Source organism: Tyto alba, unplaced genomic scaffold (assembly GCF_018691265.1).
Source record: "Tyto alba isolate M040663 unplaced genomic scaffold, T.alba_DEE_v4.0 Super-Scaffold_40, whole genome shotgun sequence".
In the NCBI taxonomy this organism is placed as follows: domain Eukaryota; kingdom Metazoa; phylum Chordata; class Aves; order Strigiformes; family Tytonidae; genus Tyto; species Tyto alba.
In genome coordinates this window covers 19,109,483-19,129,699 of record NW_024881316.1, presented here as the reverse complement: position 1 = coordinate 19,129,699, position 20,217 = coordinate 19,109,483, and the positions used below count along the sequence as shown (strand labels likewise).

Genomic DNA, 20,217 nt, shown 5'->3' with positions numbered 1-20,217 from the left:
AATATCTGCCTCATCTGGCTGAAGTTGATTCAACAGTAGTTCTAAAGTAATTAGTAGCAAGCACTTACCATAAAGCCGTCACAGCATCACCACCTTTAAGGGTTGAAAACAATTTATCTTTAGAAACTATGTGCCATGCGTGGATTGAGAGGTAATATTAATGAAGGAAAGAACCAGGAAATAGCAGCACACTTAAAGCTGACTAGAGCTAAAATCGATGACAAGAGTCATTCAGAAACACATGAGTAATTTATTAAGCAATGATAGATTTGGGTAAGTAGCACTGCAAAATCAGTCCTTCTCCTGATATGTGGGGTGAAGATAATTTAGCAGTTTTGTAAACTGAGCAGTTCTGTTTGCCCTTAAACTAATATATAAAACAAGCCTTCAAGAAATGCATTTGCTCTTTTCCTATCTTTTCACTACTGTACTTATCCCCCAAATTATATTAAATCTCCCGGGGTAAAGACACTAGTAAAATTAAACTTCTGTCAAGGCATCATCCTGAGTGACTGTGTTATTAGCAATCATGTATATCAGGTGTCCTGGACTGCTCGGCTCAGTACTAACATTGAGGGAAAACACTGGGGGCTCCTATCTCAAGGAGACTACAGTCTGAGTTAGGCACAGAGCATACACAATTCGAAACACCAAACTAAAAGCAATAAAGATGTAGTTTGATTTAAGTCCATCCTCTCTGTGGTAAAATATATGTTCTTTCATACAATGATCTCATACACTTCATTAGGGAATGCAAATCACCTTCTTACAAAGCATTAATATCTTTCCTATGCATGTGCAAGTGGCCACTGTTCTATTATGAGTGGAGCAGAACATCAAATAACCCAGATAAATATGGGAATCTCAGACCATCTTCTTTGATATGCAAAATACACAGATACAAGAATAAAGTACATTTTAAACAAGTGTTCATAATGGGGGCTTTGTATACTGACTGCTTCCTCTTGTTGCTGCTTGTATGTCCACAGCTCAGAAACTGGTATGACCTTCTTCAAACTGATTGTTTAGAATTTCTAGTTCCCTTCTTCTCCCTAAAATAGCAAACATTGAGACACTGTAACTCTTTTATTGCTGTAGGCATCTTTAATAAAAAGCTCTTCAAATTCCTTGGAAAGCATCATCTAAGAGCATAGCCCACCTGGAGAAAACTATCTTGTTGTTAGGCACTAGTTCTCTCTGTAGTTTATCTTGCTGAAATCTCTGTGCACTCTCCCCAGTGTCCCTCCACAAAGGTTTTCTTTCCTCATTTGGAAAACCCTTTTTTCCCCAACAAGAGGCTCATGTTCTTAGACTCCCTAGGAGTTAAGTAAAGGTGAAACCAGTAGATATGCTTGCAGAGAGCTTTGGGGTCCTAACAAGACTACTTATAGTGACTCCCATAGCAAGAATATATTTAGAGCATATCGTGCCAGTAGCCATGGTGTACAATGAGCAGAACTGATGGTCAGACAGAGATGCAAAGTATCCCGAGGAACTGCCTTCTTTGTGCACATGCATCCATTGCTATACAATCTTCTATGTGAAAATTACTGAGATTTCATTAATATCATTAGAAGCCCATAAATACTCAGTATTTTCCTTCTGCAGTATTTAGAGGGACTCTAAATTTATAGCCTACATTTTTAAGCTATGTTTTGCATAAAATAGAACCTTCTATTAGGAATTTCTTACTTCCAGATGAAATTTCATCCTGTAGATGAGGCAGCTTCATCGCTATTACATGGATCTCTACATAAAGTGAAGAGGGAGCTGGATGGCCTCTGAAACAACCCATGGCTAATGCATTAAAGGCATTACAGATTATTATCATGACCATAAGAGGAATTAATGTGATTCACGATGTTGTTGTATAATAAGTTTTCATTGACTGTGTTGTAAATGAACTAGGGCACTGTCAGTTGCCCAAACTGGAGATTCTGTTTTTTGCCCCTTCTCAGGTATACAAGTTGATGTGATCTGATATAAAGATGTAAAGCAATCTCCTATGTCTTCTATCTGCTGAAAATATTGCTTTGCAATGCGTAAGCTGTCCAAGCCTCTCTCTGCCTCCACTTGCTTTTCTAATGCGACAGTGTGTGATCTGATTCTAAGGCTACCAGGAAAGAGTACATATTTCTGAAAAAAAAATATTCAGGTTTTCAGTTAAATGAAAGAGTAAAAACTGGTAAACCACACACACACACACACACACACTCTCTCTCTCTCTCTCTCTCTCTCTCGGGTTCAGTGTTAGGTTCCTGTACTGGGTCTGGCTGGGATGGAATTCATTTTCTTCAGAGGCGCCTGTATGGTGATGTGGTGTGTATTTCTGACTAAAACAGTGTTGCTAACTTGCTGATGTTTTAACTATTGCTGAGCAGTGCTTACATAGCGCCAAGACCTTCTCTGTTTCTCAGCTGCCCTGCCAGCAAGTAGTCTGGGGGTAGGCAAGAAGTTGGGAGGGGACAGAGTTGGGACAGCTGACCCCAACTGACCAAAGAGATATCCCATACCATATGACTACATTCTCAGCAGTACAACTGGTGGTGGTCTTTCAAAGGTGGCTGTTGCTTGGAGACTGGCTGGGCAACAGTCTGCTGGTGGGAGGTGGTGAGTGATTGCCTTTGCATCATTTGGTACAGGGGTTTTTTTCCTTCACTTATTAAACTGTCTTTATCTCGACCCACAAGTTTTTTTCACTTTTGCTCTTCCAATTCTCTCCCCCATGTTGTTGGGGGCAGTGAGCAAATGACTGGGTGGGTGCTTAACTGCTGGTTGAGGTCAGACTACCACATTTGCTCAAACCCACCACATATTTTATTGGATAAGAGAACAAAGCCAAAGTGTTCTACATGCCTCTGTAAGTGGGCATGACCCCAAGCATTGGCATGAAGTCATCCATACTGTGGAAGCATTAGCATGCCTCCTGGCACAATTTTGTCCCACACTAGCATTATCACAGTCAATGCTCTGAGTTCAGGATAGCTGGAACTGGCAAGGGACCAGTAACAGCAGGCTGTTTGGATGTGGCCACCTTATTTTGGAGTACAAAGAAATTTACTAATATAGACATTTGCTGTATCATTCCAGCTGGCCGCAGGATGAGTGAATGCTTTCTAAACCATTTTGTTTGCAAGTACAAATAGATTTAGCCATAATGTATCTTTTAAAAATGTACTTTACTAGTTATTTTTGAAAAATAAACTGAAGTTTTGTGATATGAGAAGATTTAGGATGACCACAGTAATGTATATACTATGTCCCTTTCCTGGATTTTTCTATTTTGAACTTAAACTACTTCTCTCAAAAGGGACTATTTATAACTATTTCCATACTGCTAATCCTAAAAGACACTGACCTATGAGGAAAACTGGGCAAGTAGGTGACATATGGCAATGTTGTAATAGCATTGCAAAGCTATTGCTTCAATGGTTTCAGTCAACTGTATAAAGGGATGGAACTCTTATAGTTATGCAGAGAAGGAATATCTGCTGACACCAATATCCCAGACAAGAAAATGGACTGGTTTTGTATGTCAGGACTATAATCATCACAGTCAGACTAAGTGAAAAGCAACTGCAGACTTTGTTGTTAAACTTCTTATTCTAGTCATCATTTTGATTGCTTTGGAAACTCCCTAAAATTACAGCAATTTTATTGTTAGCAAATGAGATCAAAATTTGAAATAGAGCAAACAGATAACATGATGTAAGAGTAGAGATACTCAAGTGATAATCACATTTTCCTAAAAGAAAAAATTATTTGACAAGTTTTTAACCATGTAGAACTGAGGGGCAACACAAGTCATTATTTTCTATCTACCCAATGAGGGCTTTTCCTGGTAATTTTTCCATCAGGACATCAGTTTGCACTGGCTGCACTTGTATCCTCCTGTAGGAATTTGAAGTCTCACATATCAGGCTCCACTGTCTTGAACATATCAGTATGCATTGTCTTAGCCTCTTACATTATGTCATCTCTTCAAGGAAGCTCCTTCAATTCCTTGCCTTTGTCAGTGCCTGGACACCTCCTCCTCTTTTTCTCAGAACTCCATAGGGAGCTTCCTCTCAACTGTGCTCTGATCTACTGTTTTCTTTAGCTGCAGTCACTGCTGACTCATGCGTAACCCTTGTGCTTAGCTCAGCCACCCCTTCATTATCAATCCTGGCTCATTGCCCCTAGCTACTCATACAACCCCACAGTGAACTTTTAAATAAATTAAAGTTAGGAAGACTCAGGACCTTTGGAACACTGTATCACTGGTTGCTCATCACTCTAATTGACTATTGGCTCTTGTAACCTTCATTCTTTTGCAAATAGGTATAGCCATTATTATACTAATGGAGCCAAATATTTCTACTTGCAACAACCCAAAGAGAGATCTAAAAATCTGAGTATCTTTATGTAGTACAGTGGAAGAAACATACAGCACATTGTTGTATGTTATAGCCAAACAGCTTTTGCTTCATTGTTAATGCAGTTGTCTCATGATTATATCTCTTCAAACCTGCCAAGAACATTTGTCTTTATTTGAGAGAGCACTGCACATTCCATAATTTAGAATTGAACAATATGGAATTTTCAGAGTCTAAAAACAGTTCCTGAAAAACAACTATCCTGGAAACTGAAGTGCAATAATACCAGTGAAGCTTGTTTATTATTTATCTATAATCTCCACCTTAATTTGCATAGTTCCCAAGTAAAGAGAATTGTTTCTGACAGCCCAGTAGAACCACTCTGACAGCCAACATGCCTTCTCTTTTTTTTTCCTATGAGTCACAGCCAGTTACAGGGACTTTTCAGGCCAAATTGTACTTTTATCAGTATCAATCCAGTCCCTTATGTTCACACTGCACCTTCAGTTCTGCTTCTATAATACTGTTACCCTCAGTGATGTGCAAGAGCCTAAGAACTTCAATTCTTCGGTGGTTTCCAGAGACCGGGTTGATTTCTGCTTGCCCATCAATTCAAAAAAACAAATTATACTTTATCCATAAATCTATATTTTATCTATCTTTTAATAAGAAATCTTTAAGACTTGGTAATGCAAAACCTCACAAAGCTATTTTTATAAAGTAATATTTCAGGATAGCATCACCTTCAGTGTAATGTTTTAATTGTCATTTCTCAGTATCTCAGTAATGTTGTTTTAACAAAGCATGTCAGTGATTTACACTTTTTTTAACTGAACTGAGCATGATCACTTTACAGTCAAAAGGGTTGATTTATAAAAATAAAAATATTACGAAAAATAAGAGAACTAGGAAAGGGTGTTCTCTGACACAGGGAAACATCACTATTAAAAGACAGTGATAGCAGTTTGAGATTAATTGGTCAGGAAGAATTTGAAAAACTTGTATTTAAATAGATTTTATGCTTCAGAGTTGTAAAAGGCTTCTTATTTGCTTTAATGTCTGCCTGAAAGCCTGCTGTTCTGAGCTTCAGAAACTTCACAACATTCATGTGAGGACACAGTTAAAATACTAAGTTATTTTGTCCTGACAGAGTTGACATTTACCTTGTTTAAAGTGTTTAACATCAAAGCCAACAGAATAAATTCATGATGTGAACTAGGCCATATTCATTTACCAGAAAAATATTCATCCAATACTTTGTAAACATTTAAAATACTTAGAAAAAGAAGCAAGATCACAAGCCTCTGTTCATGCACTTTTCATCCCTTATTCTATAGGTGTAATGCCCATTATAAAGCCCATTTAAATCAATGGGAGTTTTTCCACTGAGTTATGAATTAATCCTGTAAACAATTAGAGGATCTTATTCCATCATATCCTGCCTGCCCAGAAAAATATACACGTTCACAGCACAAAGTCAAAAAGGGAAGATGTTCTGTTGCCAGATTTTGTAATTGAAGAAATTAAATTGCCTCTGAGTAACATGTTCTATGATATTTCTTGTGCTGAGCTGATTTGCTTGAATATAACCTAGCAATAACAGTCCAAACCAGGAGGAAGACTAAAATGAGGATGAGTGTAAGGAAACTGTATGAGAACAATCTTCCAACTGGCTTTCAATTTACAGTAGGAAAACCACGAAGAAAGCAATTCTGAGTTAACACGTTACAAACCTGCATATTTCACTGACAATCTCCAGAGAATGCTGTAAACAACATGGATTGAATTTTACTGTCTCATATGTTAGTAATAGCTGAGCATACTATATAATTATATATATATATAATTATCCAGCTGGACTTCTTGACTCTATCCCAACCAGTAACCAAAATGAGCCACAAATATTTCTATAGTCCTGGGGCAAATTAGCACAACACATCTTGCATTCATTACAACTGAGCCCTCCAGGGCAGGAGGACAGTTGTGTGCAAGCTGACTGTCAGGCAGGGTTCCTGGCCCAGGCTCTCCTTCAATCTGTGTGTGGGCTTGGGCTAGGAGAGCATTTTTTGACCCAGGTCAAAACTGTGCCAAGGAATTCACTAACAATTTAGCAACGTGGATCACATGCCAGTGCATAAAGGATGCCTTTACTGTTACAAGTGTAGAAAGATCCTGCCATATGATAGAGCAAGTAAAGTTTGCATATGCAGCAGGCAACTTTCATTAATTCTTTTCCATCCCAGAAAACAACATCCTAGCCCTTCACATCTAGCTGATAGAATGATTTTGTACTATGTGCATTATAAGGTCTGGAGAAAAATAGTGGCTGGCAGAGAAATTAGATAAAAAACAGCAGTTCTCTATACACAACTGAGGGATGCCGAAGTGCAACTATATGGTATCAAATTTAAACATGGAGATTATTGATATGAGTGATAGAGGTGACAATTATCAAAGAACTTTGAAGAAAAGTAACTGCAAAGGGCAGATGCTAAAAAGAAGACTCTGTATACTTTTAGTGAATCAGATATGAATGGCACCTGTACTGCTGGACTCTGCACATGAGAAAAAATGGGAAACATTCTGATTGATCTTCATAAGTGTCAATAAAGACTGTGAATGCTTTACTCACAGAAAGGTAATTTTCAGAAATACCTTTGAGGTAAAGAATGGAAAAAGAGGAGCAGGATTTGAATCTGTCACTAAAGCATCTAGAGAAACTTTAGGTGAAAATAAGAAGGCAGATATTTAAAGTGTGTCTGGAAAGTGGAAAATGTGGAGAAAGCTTGCAGTTTAAAGCATAAGTTTTCTCTCAGTCACACTTACAGCATTGCATAGGATCACTCGGGTTATATGTCAGATAAGAGGGCAGATGCCAGAAAAGGAGACAAGGTATGACAGACAAACCTTAAATAAAATAGCTGAACAAATTAGACTGCACCCTGAGACTGGACACGTGTAGTGGCCCCAAAGTTTATCAGCTGTTGAGATAATGTGCACATAATAAAAAAAAAAAATAATCAAAATCCTATACTGAAAATATCTTCCTGTGTCATTGCGGTGCTGTTGATGATATAGATGTTCTTTGTCAGACTGTAGCTGTAAATGAAATCAAAGAAACCACAGAAACAGCTGGGTCATTTACAACCAGCTTATAAGCTATTTATCAGACACTAGGAAGGCATCTTTCTTGCTGTGGGAAAGCAAAAATGATTGAATAGAAGAACAAAAATTGAGTGTCCTTAATTATCACTCATTATCTTTGTGGGAGAGATCACATAACTACTTAGAAACCCACTATTGTTTCACTGAAAAATTAGCTTGCTCTAAAAATCCAAGTAAAGGTTACCATTCACAGTCTTGTACCACATATGGGATCCTGTGTTCTAATAATTAACTGTGCATATCTCTTCACTATAATGCTCATGAAGTCAAATGCTAATAATTTGGGGTTATTATGTCAGATATCAGAAAACAATGTCATGAAGTTAAACCACTCGAGCCTTCAACTTTTAAGGACAGCAGAGAAGATTTTTAGGAGATCTAAAAGTTTGTCTATAAGTTAATTAAAATAAATAGTTTCATAGCTGTTGGTTTAAAATAGGAATAACATTATTTTAGAACATTTCCTTCCACTATAATGTTATTTTCAATATGGGTACCAGATTTCCTCAATTCTCTGCTTGAACAAGTGGTGTTAGCAGTACTCAAGCCTGTAAAAGAAAAGAACATGGGATTTTTTTTTAATGAAATGGAACCTTGGAAGCTTTATGGTGCCAGTAATATTAATGAAATTGGAAGGGAAACCTGAGTCTACAGCTGTTTTCTCAGGCAATTAAGGTCCTAACACTTTCAAATGTGTTTGCAACTGAAGGGACAGCCTTCTTTGACATAAATTTTTGTCATTGAAAATCCGTCCCCCTTCCAGAAAACCAGTACTGAGATGCAAGCCCTTAATTCTTTGTCCCACAGTCTCTGTAATCCAGCTACTATTTCATGGTAGTTTACTCTAGAAATTGGTACTGAATCTAGAATTCACTATTATCTGACCAGTATTCTGAGAGTGTCTACTGTTTCTGAGACAATGGACAAATCAGTTTTAATAATAATTAAAAAGAGGCAAATAAAGAATAATAAGCAGTATGCTCCTTTAGAAATTTATAATTTAAAGAGGAAAAAATAGTCTTTTTTATAGTTGAGGACTTGAGAGTCATAATAAGCCAATAAAATATATCAGTTTTGTCATAGAATTATATTTCTGCTCTTTGCTACATCCTTTGCATTCTCTTTGTTTTGTTTGTTGTTTCGTTTACCCCTTATTGTGGTCTTTAAGTGCTCTTTGTGTATTCAGTGCATGGTCAGAACGTCATAAGAATAAAATTAGCACCTGTTTAATTTATCTCCTTCAGCTTATCTCCTCAGAGCTAAATCCAGGGCAAGATTTCTTTTAATCTCCAAGAAAATTTTGTTATTTAAATGATTTTCTACTAACTTTCATTTCTATTTCATGACATAATCCAGCTGAGTGAATTTTGGCCCTATTCATTTTGCTATCACCAATACAGAATTAGTTTTTCATGTTAATTTTCCAGTAGCTTTGATTCTTATACTGTTTATCAGAACCCAGAAACAGGCAACTAGTTTGTTGAAGGAAAAAGAACCTGTTTTAGAGCAAGAAGAAAAATCAGGTGTCCTTACTTAACCCTCTCTGTCTTTGTGTGGAAGATCTGTTCACACTGCTATTGAAAAAAACACTGTTCTATTAAAAACAAACAAACAAGCAAACAGAGAAATAAACAAAAACACACACACAAAAAGCCAACAACAATACTCCCCAAAATAATAAATTATTATTCTGAGTTTACATTTATGACCTATTTTTTGTAGTTCATAAAAATAGATAAATATTCTCTATATTATTCATCATTATTACATTAAGAATATGAATCACTAGAATAAATAGCTTTAAATTTATACTGTTTTTCACATTTCTCAGCTGTGCTTCAGTACCCTCATTCGGAGTGAGTGTCTTAAAAGAATGAAAGGAAATAATTTGATACCTGATGTGAGCTCTTGAGTTCAATAGTCTATTGTTTATTAAAAAGGGATGAATGGTCTTACTTAGATATTCAAGGTAGCTAAACACTTGAGGCTCAATTAAAGCTCATGAAGTTGTGCATTCTGAGGACAGAAAAGCTCCCTTCCCCCACTTGTAATTGGAAGTAAATATGGGGCGCTGAGAACAACAGCAATGGGATGAAGAGGAGGTTAAAATAACAGAGTTGACTTAATTTCAGAAGCTTGAAGAAATAGTGAATAAATTAATCTGTTAAAATTAATTACAAGTTGACAGGTGCTCAGCACAGGTAATTAATTCAGTGAATTTTAATAAACTAGAATTGGAAATAAATAAGAAACTCTGAAAGCAAGGGGGAAGATATGTACCACTATCTCTTGGTGCAGGCAGATTGACACACTGTGGCTTTCTGCAAGTGATGGGCCACAAGGTTTATGGTGATGTTTCTGTACATGCAGCGAGGTGAGGGGAGGTGGTGGTCCCTTGGCAAGGAAAAAGAGGAGTGGGAGAAGGAGAGATTGTGACTAGTCCGGCACCTGGTGAGAAAATAAAAATACAAATATAGTACTTGCTAAAATTACGGCTCCCTGGCTAGAGAAACTCAATGCCCCATTTAATAACAGCCTTTGGTGAAAATGAACTTTTGTTCCTATTTGGAAATAGACTTCCTGGATACAGTGCTTTCCCACATAGGACAGCATTGTTTGTTTACTTATTTACCAAAGGGGAATAATACAGAAGTAGCTAAAAGCAAGATTTCCAGGAGGGTATTTGTGAACCATACTGAGCCCATAGCTATACCTGGGAGAGGGGAGTTCATTTTCCAGGACTACGTCTCTGGCTGGGGGAGGGAGGCTGAATTCACTTCAAGCACTGCCTGCACATGATTCTGTCATCACAATGCCACAGCAGTTGTTAGGTGATGTTTTAAGGTTGATTTGCATCTTTTTGATGGTATGTGATGCAGATATGTGGTTATATCATTGATACAGACTTACCATCAGTGTTCATTAAAGACCCCTGTCTGCCATTCAGAAGAGTTAGTTATAATCAGCAGTCATATATTCCAGCTAGAGCACAGATCACTTCTAATAAAATTTGATTCTGTCTTCTCATTTTGTGATCAACACGATCATTAACATTTTCATCACAGTTCTTTCTTCCACAACACCCATGTTCACATTTGTCTCAAATTATTATCATCTATCTTTCTTTCAATACAAGGGATAAATTATGAACTAAATCCTACAGTCCATGCTCAGTCAGACATACGCTAGCAAAGTTTTCACCAAAAGATCAGAATTTGTTTGTCTTTGCATTGTTTATAATGAAATAGCATATTCACTTTTTTTTTTTTTTTTTTTTTTTTTTTCAGGGTAATACTGTGATTTACCTATGCAGTTTCTCCCTAGAAGTTTCTGTACTATTCCTCAAAAGTAATCTTATTGTCAAACTCTCGTTCCAATAGAACAAGCTAGCTTTTACAAAAGCATTGATAGGAAAGAAAAATAAAGTTGCATAGTGGGAATTCATAACATATGAGCCAGATAGTAAAAGAAAGGACATTACCATATTTTCTATTATATTTATTGTGTGTTTCATGGCATAGCTTTCATTTTAAATAAGTATTTATTTTTCATATACAGAAAATATTGCTATCAGTCAGGCTTTAACAGGATAGATTTTATGAATTCAGATACTTTAGGGACATCTAAACATAAGAATTAGTGGCAAAATCTAGGATGAAATGACTAGTACATTTTCAGAATCTACTTTTTTTTTCCAGTGTACCTTCCTCGCTTTTTAAAAATAATAGTTCTCTTGCATATAATTATAAAAAAAACCCTTTCACCCAGATTTAAATAGACTATTTGACCCAGGATTAGAAAACAAGGTGTTTGTCACATCTGCAAATTCATAGTGGAAAAATCATTAAATTTTGACTCTTCAAGTGCATAACTCTTTGAAAGTTCAGAGGCTGATATCAGATAATGCTAATATCAGCTGATATCAGCTATAAACTATGTATTTGAGATAACTATTGGAATGAACCAACACAATTGATTTCAGATAAGGATCTGGGAAAATTAACACAATAGAGAATTCAAAACAAAAAGACCTGAAAGTAATTAAGAATATAAAATGAACTAAAAAACAAGCATGGTGTCATATATATCTTATTCTTCACAAATTTTTGTAGCTACCAGCCTTGATTCAACACTACATGCAAGAATCTATATGCAATTAGTAACTTGCATATATTGTCCCTAAACAGTTTGCTGAACTGGGATAATAGTAAAAAAAAAAAAAATTTACTAGCCTTTTATTACATATGTGAAAATTAGCTATTAGATGTGTATGCTGCATTAATCATAAAAATAATATCTACATTTCTCAAGTATGATCTTGCATTGTAAATATTGTTAATATTGGGGCCATTAATGGTTTTTTTTTTGCCTTGATATAATTTTGACACTTCAAATTTTGATAAGTATAACTTGTGATAAGGATGTTCTCAACTTTACTGGTGTGGTTTTGGTTCTGGGGTACAATGCACACTGCATTTTATAGCCTTCAGATGGCTTTTTAAGCAACACAGTGGAAGTTAGATCACAATTTATATGAAGATCATTAATATAAACTACAATGTCAAGTTTAATTAAGGGCTACAATGACAAAAAAAAACCAAACCACATGTGTTCAAAATACTTTTCAGATGACAAATGACTGACACCCATAAAAACAATATCCAGGGTAATTGTTAAGGCTATGATACTTAAACCTGACTGAAAACATCTCAGGAACTATATTCCTATAGGTTAACATTCTATAAGATTTAAATAAAAAATCAAATAAATCAAACAATCTATTGTCTAAATTCAGATTTACACTCAGGGTCTTTCTGCATGGAGGGAAAGAAAATTTATCTGGCAATTAGGAGCATTTGCATCCCCACATTTTCTTTATTCAGCTCTATGAGATTTTATAATCAGTAACTTTGCAACTTGCTTATGACAATGGCTTTATGATGGTCCCTGGTCAAACTAAATGTGTAGAGAAAAATCTGGTGGCATGATTTATTTTGTGTTCTTTGTCCCTGTTCAACACACTCAGTGTTTGAGAAAACAGTCAAAACCTCTTCTGCCTAATCCTCAGCAAAATCTCTCTTTCTCTCTCTTTGTGACCACCACATCATAAAGGGGGAGTTCATACTAAGTATAAAGGTCAAGATTATAGAATATGACAACTCTTTGAATTGAAAAGAGAAATGAGTGTCCCTAAGTATTCAGCATGAGCTTCTCTTTGCTCCCTGCAGGGAATCTGCACCACAACCACCGCATTTTTACACTTCTTCTTCTTAGCTTCATTCTGTTGGGTTTTGACAGAAGCGTGGCAGTCATATATGGCTGTTACTGGAAAAATTAGGACACGGCTCATAAGGAAACGTTTCCTGTGCCTTGGATGGGGTAAGTCTGTAAAAATAATTTCCTCCGAATCATTGGGATGAAACGTTTAATGTGTAGACAATGTCAAGAATATCATCATTTTCTTCAGTAAACCTGAAAGACAGTAGACAGCACATTACTAAAAAGAAAACTAGGTTAGGAGCCTTTCCATGTTATCTCAAGCTCAAACTATACTGGGGTATATTTTAGCATTCTTTTATAAATATGTTTTAACAAAATTTTAGATTTTCAGAAAAGCAGTGTAATAGCAAGAAATCAAAATAAAACAAGAAAAAACATTCACTGAATATTCATGAAGCCTCTTCCTAGTTCACTTTAAGACCTGTCAAATGTACCAGCAATTTAGCTACATCAAAGTCGTACACCGTGGGCAGAAAACAGTGTTCTCCCTACCAGTGCTTCAGAAAAACAAATCCTGCAATAGCACTGTGCTTCATTAAATGATTCATTCCATGTAAAATTGGCCATTTTGCATTAGCTTGCCCTGTCATTTTTTGTCCAGGCAGAACAGTAATATTTTGCTCAGCATCTAATGGTTGTTACTGTTCTGTTTTGTTGTTTTTTTTTTTTTTTTTCAGGTTTACCAGCACTAGTGGTTGCAATATCAATAGGCTTTACGAAGACAAAAGGATATGGAACAGCCCATTAGTAAGTCAATCTGAAATGATAAGTTATGTTTTTAATTAACAAGAATGTCATACGCATCAGGAATTAGATAGCGTAGTCTAAAGGCTCTACAGGTATCCATTCACACTTGGAACTGCCCTAAGAGTCACTGAGTGGTCCACACAAGAACAAAGAGAAAACCATATGCCAGCCTTGGACTGAGCTAAGTAAATCACCAGGGATCGTAGATTTCTTGTGAGTTTCTGAAGTAGCGGGTCTTGTAGAAACACTGAGGATTAGGTCCACTTAGACACCTAACTTTTAAATCCATTTACCAAAGAGAATGTTAAATGTCATTGCTAGCCTTTCCCAACCTATAAACATGTCTAAAAATACTGGCAACCTAGGTTTCTTGCTACCAATCACGTACCTCGGCTTTAATGCCCCTGAGCTGTTCGGAGGCAAAGCCCTGCAGAAATCTCAAAATAGCTTCCCCATCCATCCCCTCTCTCCTGGAGTGCCTGATCTAGCCCATTTCCTGGACTGGGCCGTACTTGAGAGAGAGCGAGGAGGAGATATGTGGACTTCATTTAAATTTTATGAATACAGTTCCTGTTTAGCGACCTGACTGGTTCCAGTGGGTATTTAGCACCCTGGAAAACTCACTCCACAGCGAGGCTGCCCTTCAGTTGTCTCCTGCTGAAGAAGGAGCTTGGGCTGAGTGTCCCTTCTGCCAGCAGAGCGTTCCAACCACCGAGATGTTATGCATGCAAGAGTGCATTTCCTTTGGTTGTCCTGTTTGGAGCTCTCGTTACATTGCCTAAGAAATTAAGTATGCATCTGGACAGAACGAGGGGAAATATGACTCTGTAGCCTGGTAAAGAACACATTCATCAGAGATGTAGATGAGTTAGGTTAAGTCCTCGCTTCAATGAATATTTAATTATTCTCAGCATCATTAACCCCTGCCCTGTGTGCCCCATCATCTTAGCACATGGTAGGGGAGACTTCAAGCCCTCATTCCAGCTCTGGGTGGGTAAGGATTCAAAAACAGATCTCCTCCTGAATACCATCTGTAAACACTGACGTCTTTAGTTTTAAAATGTGACAACGTGCATCTTGCATTTTTTTTAATGGGGAATGGCTTACCTAACTGAAGTGCTCAACTTGCACTTATAGCTGGCAATCATTAGTGAAACAAGGGTCTTAGCCATCTTTTGGGAATTATATTGAGGACCTGCTCCACTGACAGTTTTTTTTTAACTAATACGTTCTCATCTTTCTGGCTTTTTTATTATTTAGTCCTTGAACCAACACTGGATAACCATTTCAGCTCTGATAATGACAAATCACAAGATGACAGTATCCAGACCCCATTGGGGAAGTAGCTATGTTCCTCACAGGAACAATCCCATTGCATTTACTCTACTGAAATTATTCATGTGTGACTACTTGCTTTAGTTAGTGTTGCTTCTTGCTTCCTTCCTGGGCTGAATGCATTTTTAAAAGAGAATATACTGAAATATTCAGACAAAGCAATAAATCATTCGTTAAGGGTAACCTGTAAAGTGAAAAAGAGTGGGTCCCTTTACATGTAACACCTCCTCTCCCAGGATCCAAATTCATCTGAGACGGTAACGTGGGACAAAAGCAGAAATGAAGGTGTATGAGGGACAAACAGAACCATAATGCAGCTTTGTCATCTTATTTGCAAATACATTTTCTTGGCATTTGGCATCAGAATTGCATAAGGAAAACAGGAAATGCAAGGAATGGAGATTCTTCCTCCATCACCAGCTGATGTGCTGTCCTACTCTAGAAGCCAGTAAAGAATTGTGTCCCATAACAGCTGTTGGGTGGTATAAAAGCAGAGCTCCTGTCCTGCTCCTCCTCGATAACTAAAGCAGTTGTGTAAGATTTTTAACTGCTTACACTATATTTGGCCTGTTTGGCTGCAATTAATTACACACATTCTGCCATCAGAAATGCGTCCTGTTGCAAACTATTTCTGGTCTGTAAGATGCTATTTTTGAAAATGACAGTTTTAAATGGAGAAAATTAAGAGTGAAAATGAAGGAATTTATTCCAGTCCCATAGTCCCAACATAAAAAGGCTGATGGAAATGGAGAAAGCCCAAGGATTTTTGAAGCAGATCTTAGTTTTATATGGTATATGACTGTTGGGGGTGACTTGAACTGTTCACATTTGAATCAGTTTTGTGATCAACAGTCTCTGATTCCTATCTTTTTCTTTCAGTCCTGATTATTAGACAGTTATATTACTGTACATTTAAAACTACATATGAAAAATGTTTCACACAGACACTTGTACTGATAGAGATACAGACATGAAGGAATTTCCTAAAAACAATTAGAAAAACATAGTGACAAGGTTTTAGCTATTTCAGGATATCTGGAAAAGATTTGTGTGTCTGAAAGCTTGGTTGTTTCTTCTAACTTTTCCTGAGTCTAATAAATATTGTTACTACCTCTCTTCACATGATCAGAGCTATGAAAGCAGAACTACTACAAGTTATAGTTAATAAACCTGTGTGACTTACTCATGTTTACACACAGTGCTATATATTAATGACCAGGGCAGGTAACTTCCAGGAATTCATTATATCAGCAAAAATTAAAATTATGTCATAGTCATGCTCTCCTAAGAGAAGGAACCATTCTCCTGGAGAGCATCAAAGAACTGACAAAATGTACAGGACACAGGAACAAGTCTACAGATACTTCATCACTCAGCAGAATTTTATGACCATATAACACAGTCCCATAAAACCACCAGTGGATGCTCTTAATACTAATCAATCTATATGGCTTTCTGCTATGTGGGGATCAGGGAGAAAGAAGGCAGAACAGGAGAACAAAATAAAAACATCTATAAAGCATAGAAAAGAGCTATCAGAACAAAAAAAAAAAAAAAAAAAAAAGAAAGAAGGAAAAGTGGTAAAAAATTGACAACAGTTGCTTTATGGTATAAGAAGGCACCTGAGAATCTGTCTTCAGAAAGTCTTCAACATCAGAGACTGGGAAAAAACACATTTCAGTTTCAGGGTCATCAACTGGGAGATATTGAATACATTGCAATAGTAACATCACACATTGTTGAAAATCCAGATTGCTGAAAATTCAATTTGCATAAAGAAAAGAAGACAACCTCTGCATTTTTTTCCAGCTCTGCCTCTAAATGGAAGTCACTCTCTTGAACAGCCTTTTTACTTGAGGGCATGGGAAATGGCGAGAACAAGTCTCCCTTGGTCTTAAAAGTCTTTGTGGTAGGAAAAAAAAAAAAAAAAAAAAGCGCCTTTTTGACCCTTTTTTCAGCACAGGTAACTGAAATTATCTTTCAAATACAATACATCAACAATTTTTATGAACTGATGTTTCTACCTCCCACTAAACATCAAAATCTTAATTACATGTCTTAGTTACGCAGAATGGTCATCTTCACTAAGTTAAAAAGTTCATGCTGGTAGGGAAATGCACTGTGAATACATTCTCTCTCTCAGAACCCCATGTTCTCAGTATCTCACAATAAATAACCTAACTTTTGGAAAAATAGCAAGAAAAACTGCAGAAAATTTTGAAAGCATTTTTCTTTGACATTACAAAAATAAATGTAACATTATTGTTGTAGTTGTTTTCTGAGGTAGGATGTAGAATAGCCTGACATATATTGCCTTTTTAACAGTGAAGCAGATATGAAGTATTTGCATCAATTTATCATTCCAGAATTTAGCACACTGATGCAGTTGGGTTGATGTGGCAGATTTCACATGGTTTCATTGCAACGGAAAACACTGTTACTCTTTTCAGTTAGAATTCCAGCCCTAGCAGACCATTAATATTATGATGTGCTTCCATTTAATTTACTTGGGTTTTAAAAGTGCAAAAACAGTACTGGAAAATAAAGAAGATATGTATGTTTCTGATGTGAATGTTTCTGGATGTGAGAATCAAGTAAATTATTTGAATGCACATACTTGAGTTTTCTTATATGTAGGTGTGATCATGCAGTCAAATAAACATGCAGTTCTTTCAATGTATAATCACTGGGAAAACAGCACCGCTGCTTTTACTTCAGTGTGTGAAGCTCCTGATCTTTTGCAGATATGGAAAGCTTTACATCATGGTGTATCAAATATTTAGAATTTAATTCTGTAAGCACTCTGTGTTTGGAAATCTGATGGTTTTTAGTGAAAGCCCTGATGCATTATGACAAACTCTAGAAGATTAGTAGCTCACCAGAAAATGCAGTTTTCAGATGCTTTAAAATATACATTTAAATTGTTTGCAAAATATCCCAGAGACTACAGAACAGTTAGATCATATATGATTTTTCTTTAATGGGAACATTGTCTGTAAGACTTAATTTTAATAGCAATCACTACATGACATAAGATATGTAGAAACATGTTTTTTCTGAAGTTCTGTGTTACAGGTACTTGACCTTTCATTGCTTTAAGCATAAAAGTGTCAGACATTGTAAACTGGAAATGTTTCTGGATAGCTACCCGGCGAGTCCTGTTCAGTCAACTCATCATACATGGTTATAGGAAATTCAATAAAGATTTGCAAACTACTCTTCTATTGTGCTCTTAATGCATTTAAGACATTTCAGTATATGTATAATTCATGTCACGAGTTTTGAAACATTAACAATTGATCATGGAAACAACTTTCAACTCTAATTCATCATATCAACAAAGTAATTATTTTTTTGTATGTGCATATGAGTCTCTATATGTGGAAGTGAACATACCCCTGAAGAATCTCATGCTCTAGCAGTTATAAATGTTTTCTTGTCAATGTGTTATACTTATTTTTAATTTGTGTTAGTTCTTCTCTATTGTTCTTTCCAGCTGTTGGCTGTCTCTTGAAGGAGGGCTACTTTATGCTTTCGTTGGACCTGCAGCTGCTGTTGTCTTGGTAAACATGAATATAATTTCCAGTATTTTTATATGAAATGATGTAATATGATATTTAAATTATAAAAGCTTAACTATACCATAGCATTACATTTTGTTGTAAATACTGAGCTCAGTATTGTTTAACATAACTTCAATATTTTGAATGCATGATTCATTTAATTGTATCACTACTTTATACCAGTTTTCTCTCCATGTTTACACAGTAAGCTGTGAAAGGATAATGCACTGATTAGTGGCACAGAAAACTTGTTACAGGCATCACTGAGTTATTATCAGTAGCATCTACGCAAATGACACTGCCTTGTGAAGTTCAGTGACAGTCTTGATAGAATGCTGCTTGACAGTGTATTGCTGTGCCAGCAAAAGCAACAGAAGGAGTGGAACCAGCCAACAAGTTCTCTATGGCTACTGCTTTTTACTGGGAAATGTTACTCATTTGTGTATTAATCTTCCACATCTCTGGAAATGCATTTAGGTGTAGGATTCACCTTGCCTAATTGTAGACATTTCAATGTAGATTTCTGCATCCAAGCTAGTTATCCCAGCCATATTTCATTGTCACTGGACAAAAATATGCACTTTTAGGGCTCAAACCGTAAGTTTTTCAGGTGTCTACTTCAGCGTAAAATTAATTACATCCTACATGTGCCTTCAGCCATCAGTCATCTGCTTTGCAGTCTGTATGGATTTTTTACAATAATTTGTTTAGCATTTTTCCCTTACAGATTTTGAATCTGATTCTTCTTTCCATTCCACCTATTTTATACTAAGATAGCTCTATCAACACTGATTATTTCTGATTTTCCCTTGCAAAGGGAATCAGTCTTAGTAGTCATCAAAGATATAGCCATTTAGCTACTTAGATTTTCCTGAAATGGATGTTTACTACTCTCATAGAGTTTGTCTCATCATTGCCTGGAGGCAAGCCAGGATCCTTTTGTACAACTCACAGTCCCTGTCATGATAGAGGAGCCAAGGATGTTTACAAAAAGCCAGTCATAATTTTCACATGGAACTCTGTGTTCTCTGTGTAATTGGCAAGCTTTGTTCAGAGATGTTTGAAGTTCACAGTTGCAGTTTGCCCTACCATTAGCTAGTAGCTGTGGAAGGAGCTGTTCCATGAAGCCACTTAAGCCTAAGTGTATGAAGCAAAAGAATTATATAACATCAGCTGAAAAATGTAAATGCTGAAAATAAAGTGATGATAAGAAAAGCTGGAAAAGAGTTGGCAGTACAGACTGGCAACAATTAGGTACTTTGGCACAGGTCTTGAAAAATCTGTTTGAAAGGAAAAAAGGATTACCCTTTTCTAATGAAAAAAAAAAAAAAAGGAACATTTATTTAATAGATTCAGAACTTGATATTACCTTTTTGTAGGGCCATGTAGAGACAGGTTCATAGAGTTCAGTTCAATAATACAAATGGATAATAACAGTCATTAAGTTGTCCATTAAATGCCATTAGTATGTCCATTAAGTGCCAAAGTCTGGCTGCTGAAACACTTGAATTTTTTTTCAGGTTAGGTCTGCAACCCATGTATGTGAACATAACACCATTTACTTTCATGCAGCTAAACAAACTTACCCCAGGCATTCATCTGGCCCACAAAAAAAAAAGGAAACTTCAGTCAAACAAGGCTCAAGACTGGCATTTTGGTGAATGACATAGATAGTGACTAATCTGCAGGAAGATATGGAAAACCACAGTCTGGTTCTGAATAAGTGGGAACACCCACATGGGCCATAAATACTTAAAAAGGAACACAGTTGC

General features: G+C 36.4%; 1 protein-coding gene across 8 annotated transcripts in view; it reads left to right on the top strand.

Annotated features, from left to right (window-relative positions):
• The window catches only part of ADGRB3 (adhesion G protein-coupled receptor B3), a 468,217-nt gene that overhangs the window by 408,913 nt on the left and 39,087 nt on the right, over nt 1-20,217 (top strand). For all 8 annotated transcript variants that reach the window (XM_042803555.1, XM_042803551.1, XM_042803553.1 and 5 more), the window contains 3 exons: nt 12,749-12,899; nt 13,478-13,547; nt 18,379-18,445. In XM_042803555.1, coding sequence (XP_042659489.1) covers nt 12,749-12,899; nt 13,478-13,547; nt 18,379-18,445 — 288 coding nt within the window. The remainder of the gene's footprint in view (nt 1-12,748; nt 12,900-13,477; nt 13,548-18,378; nt 18,446-20,217) is intronic.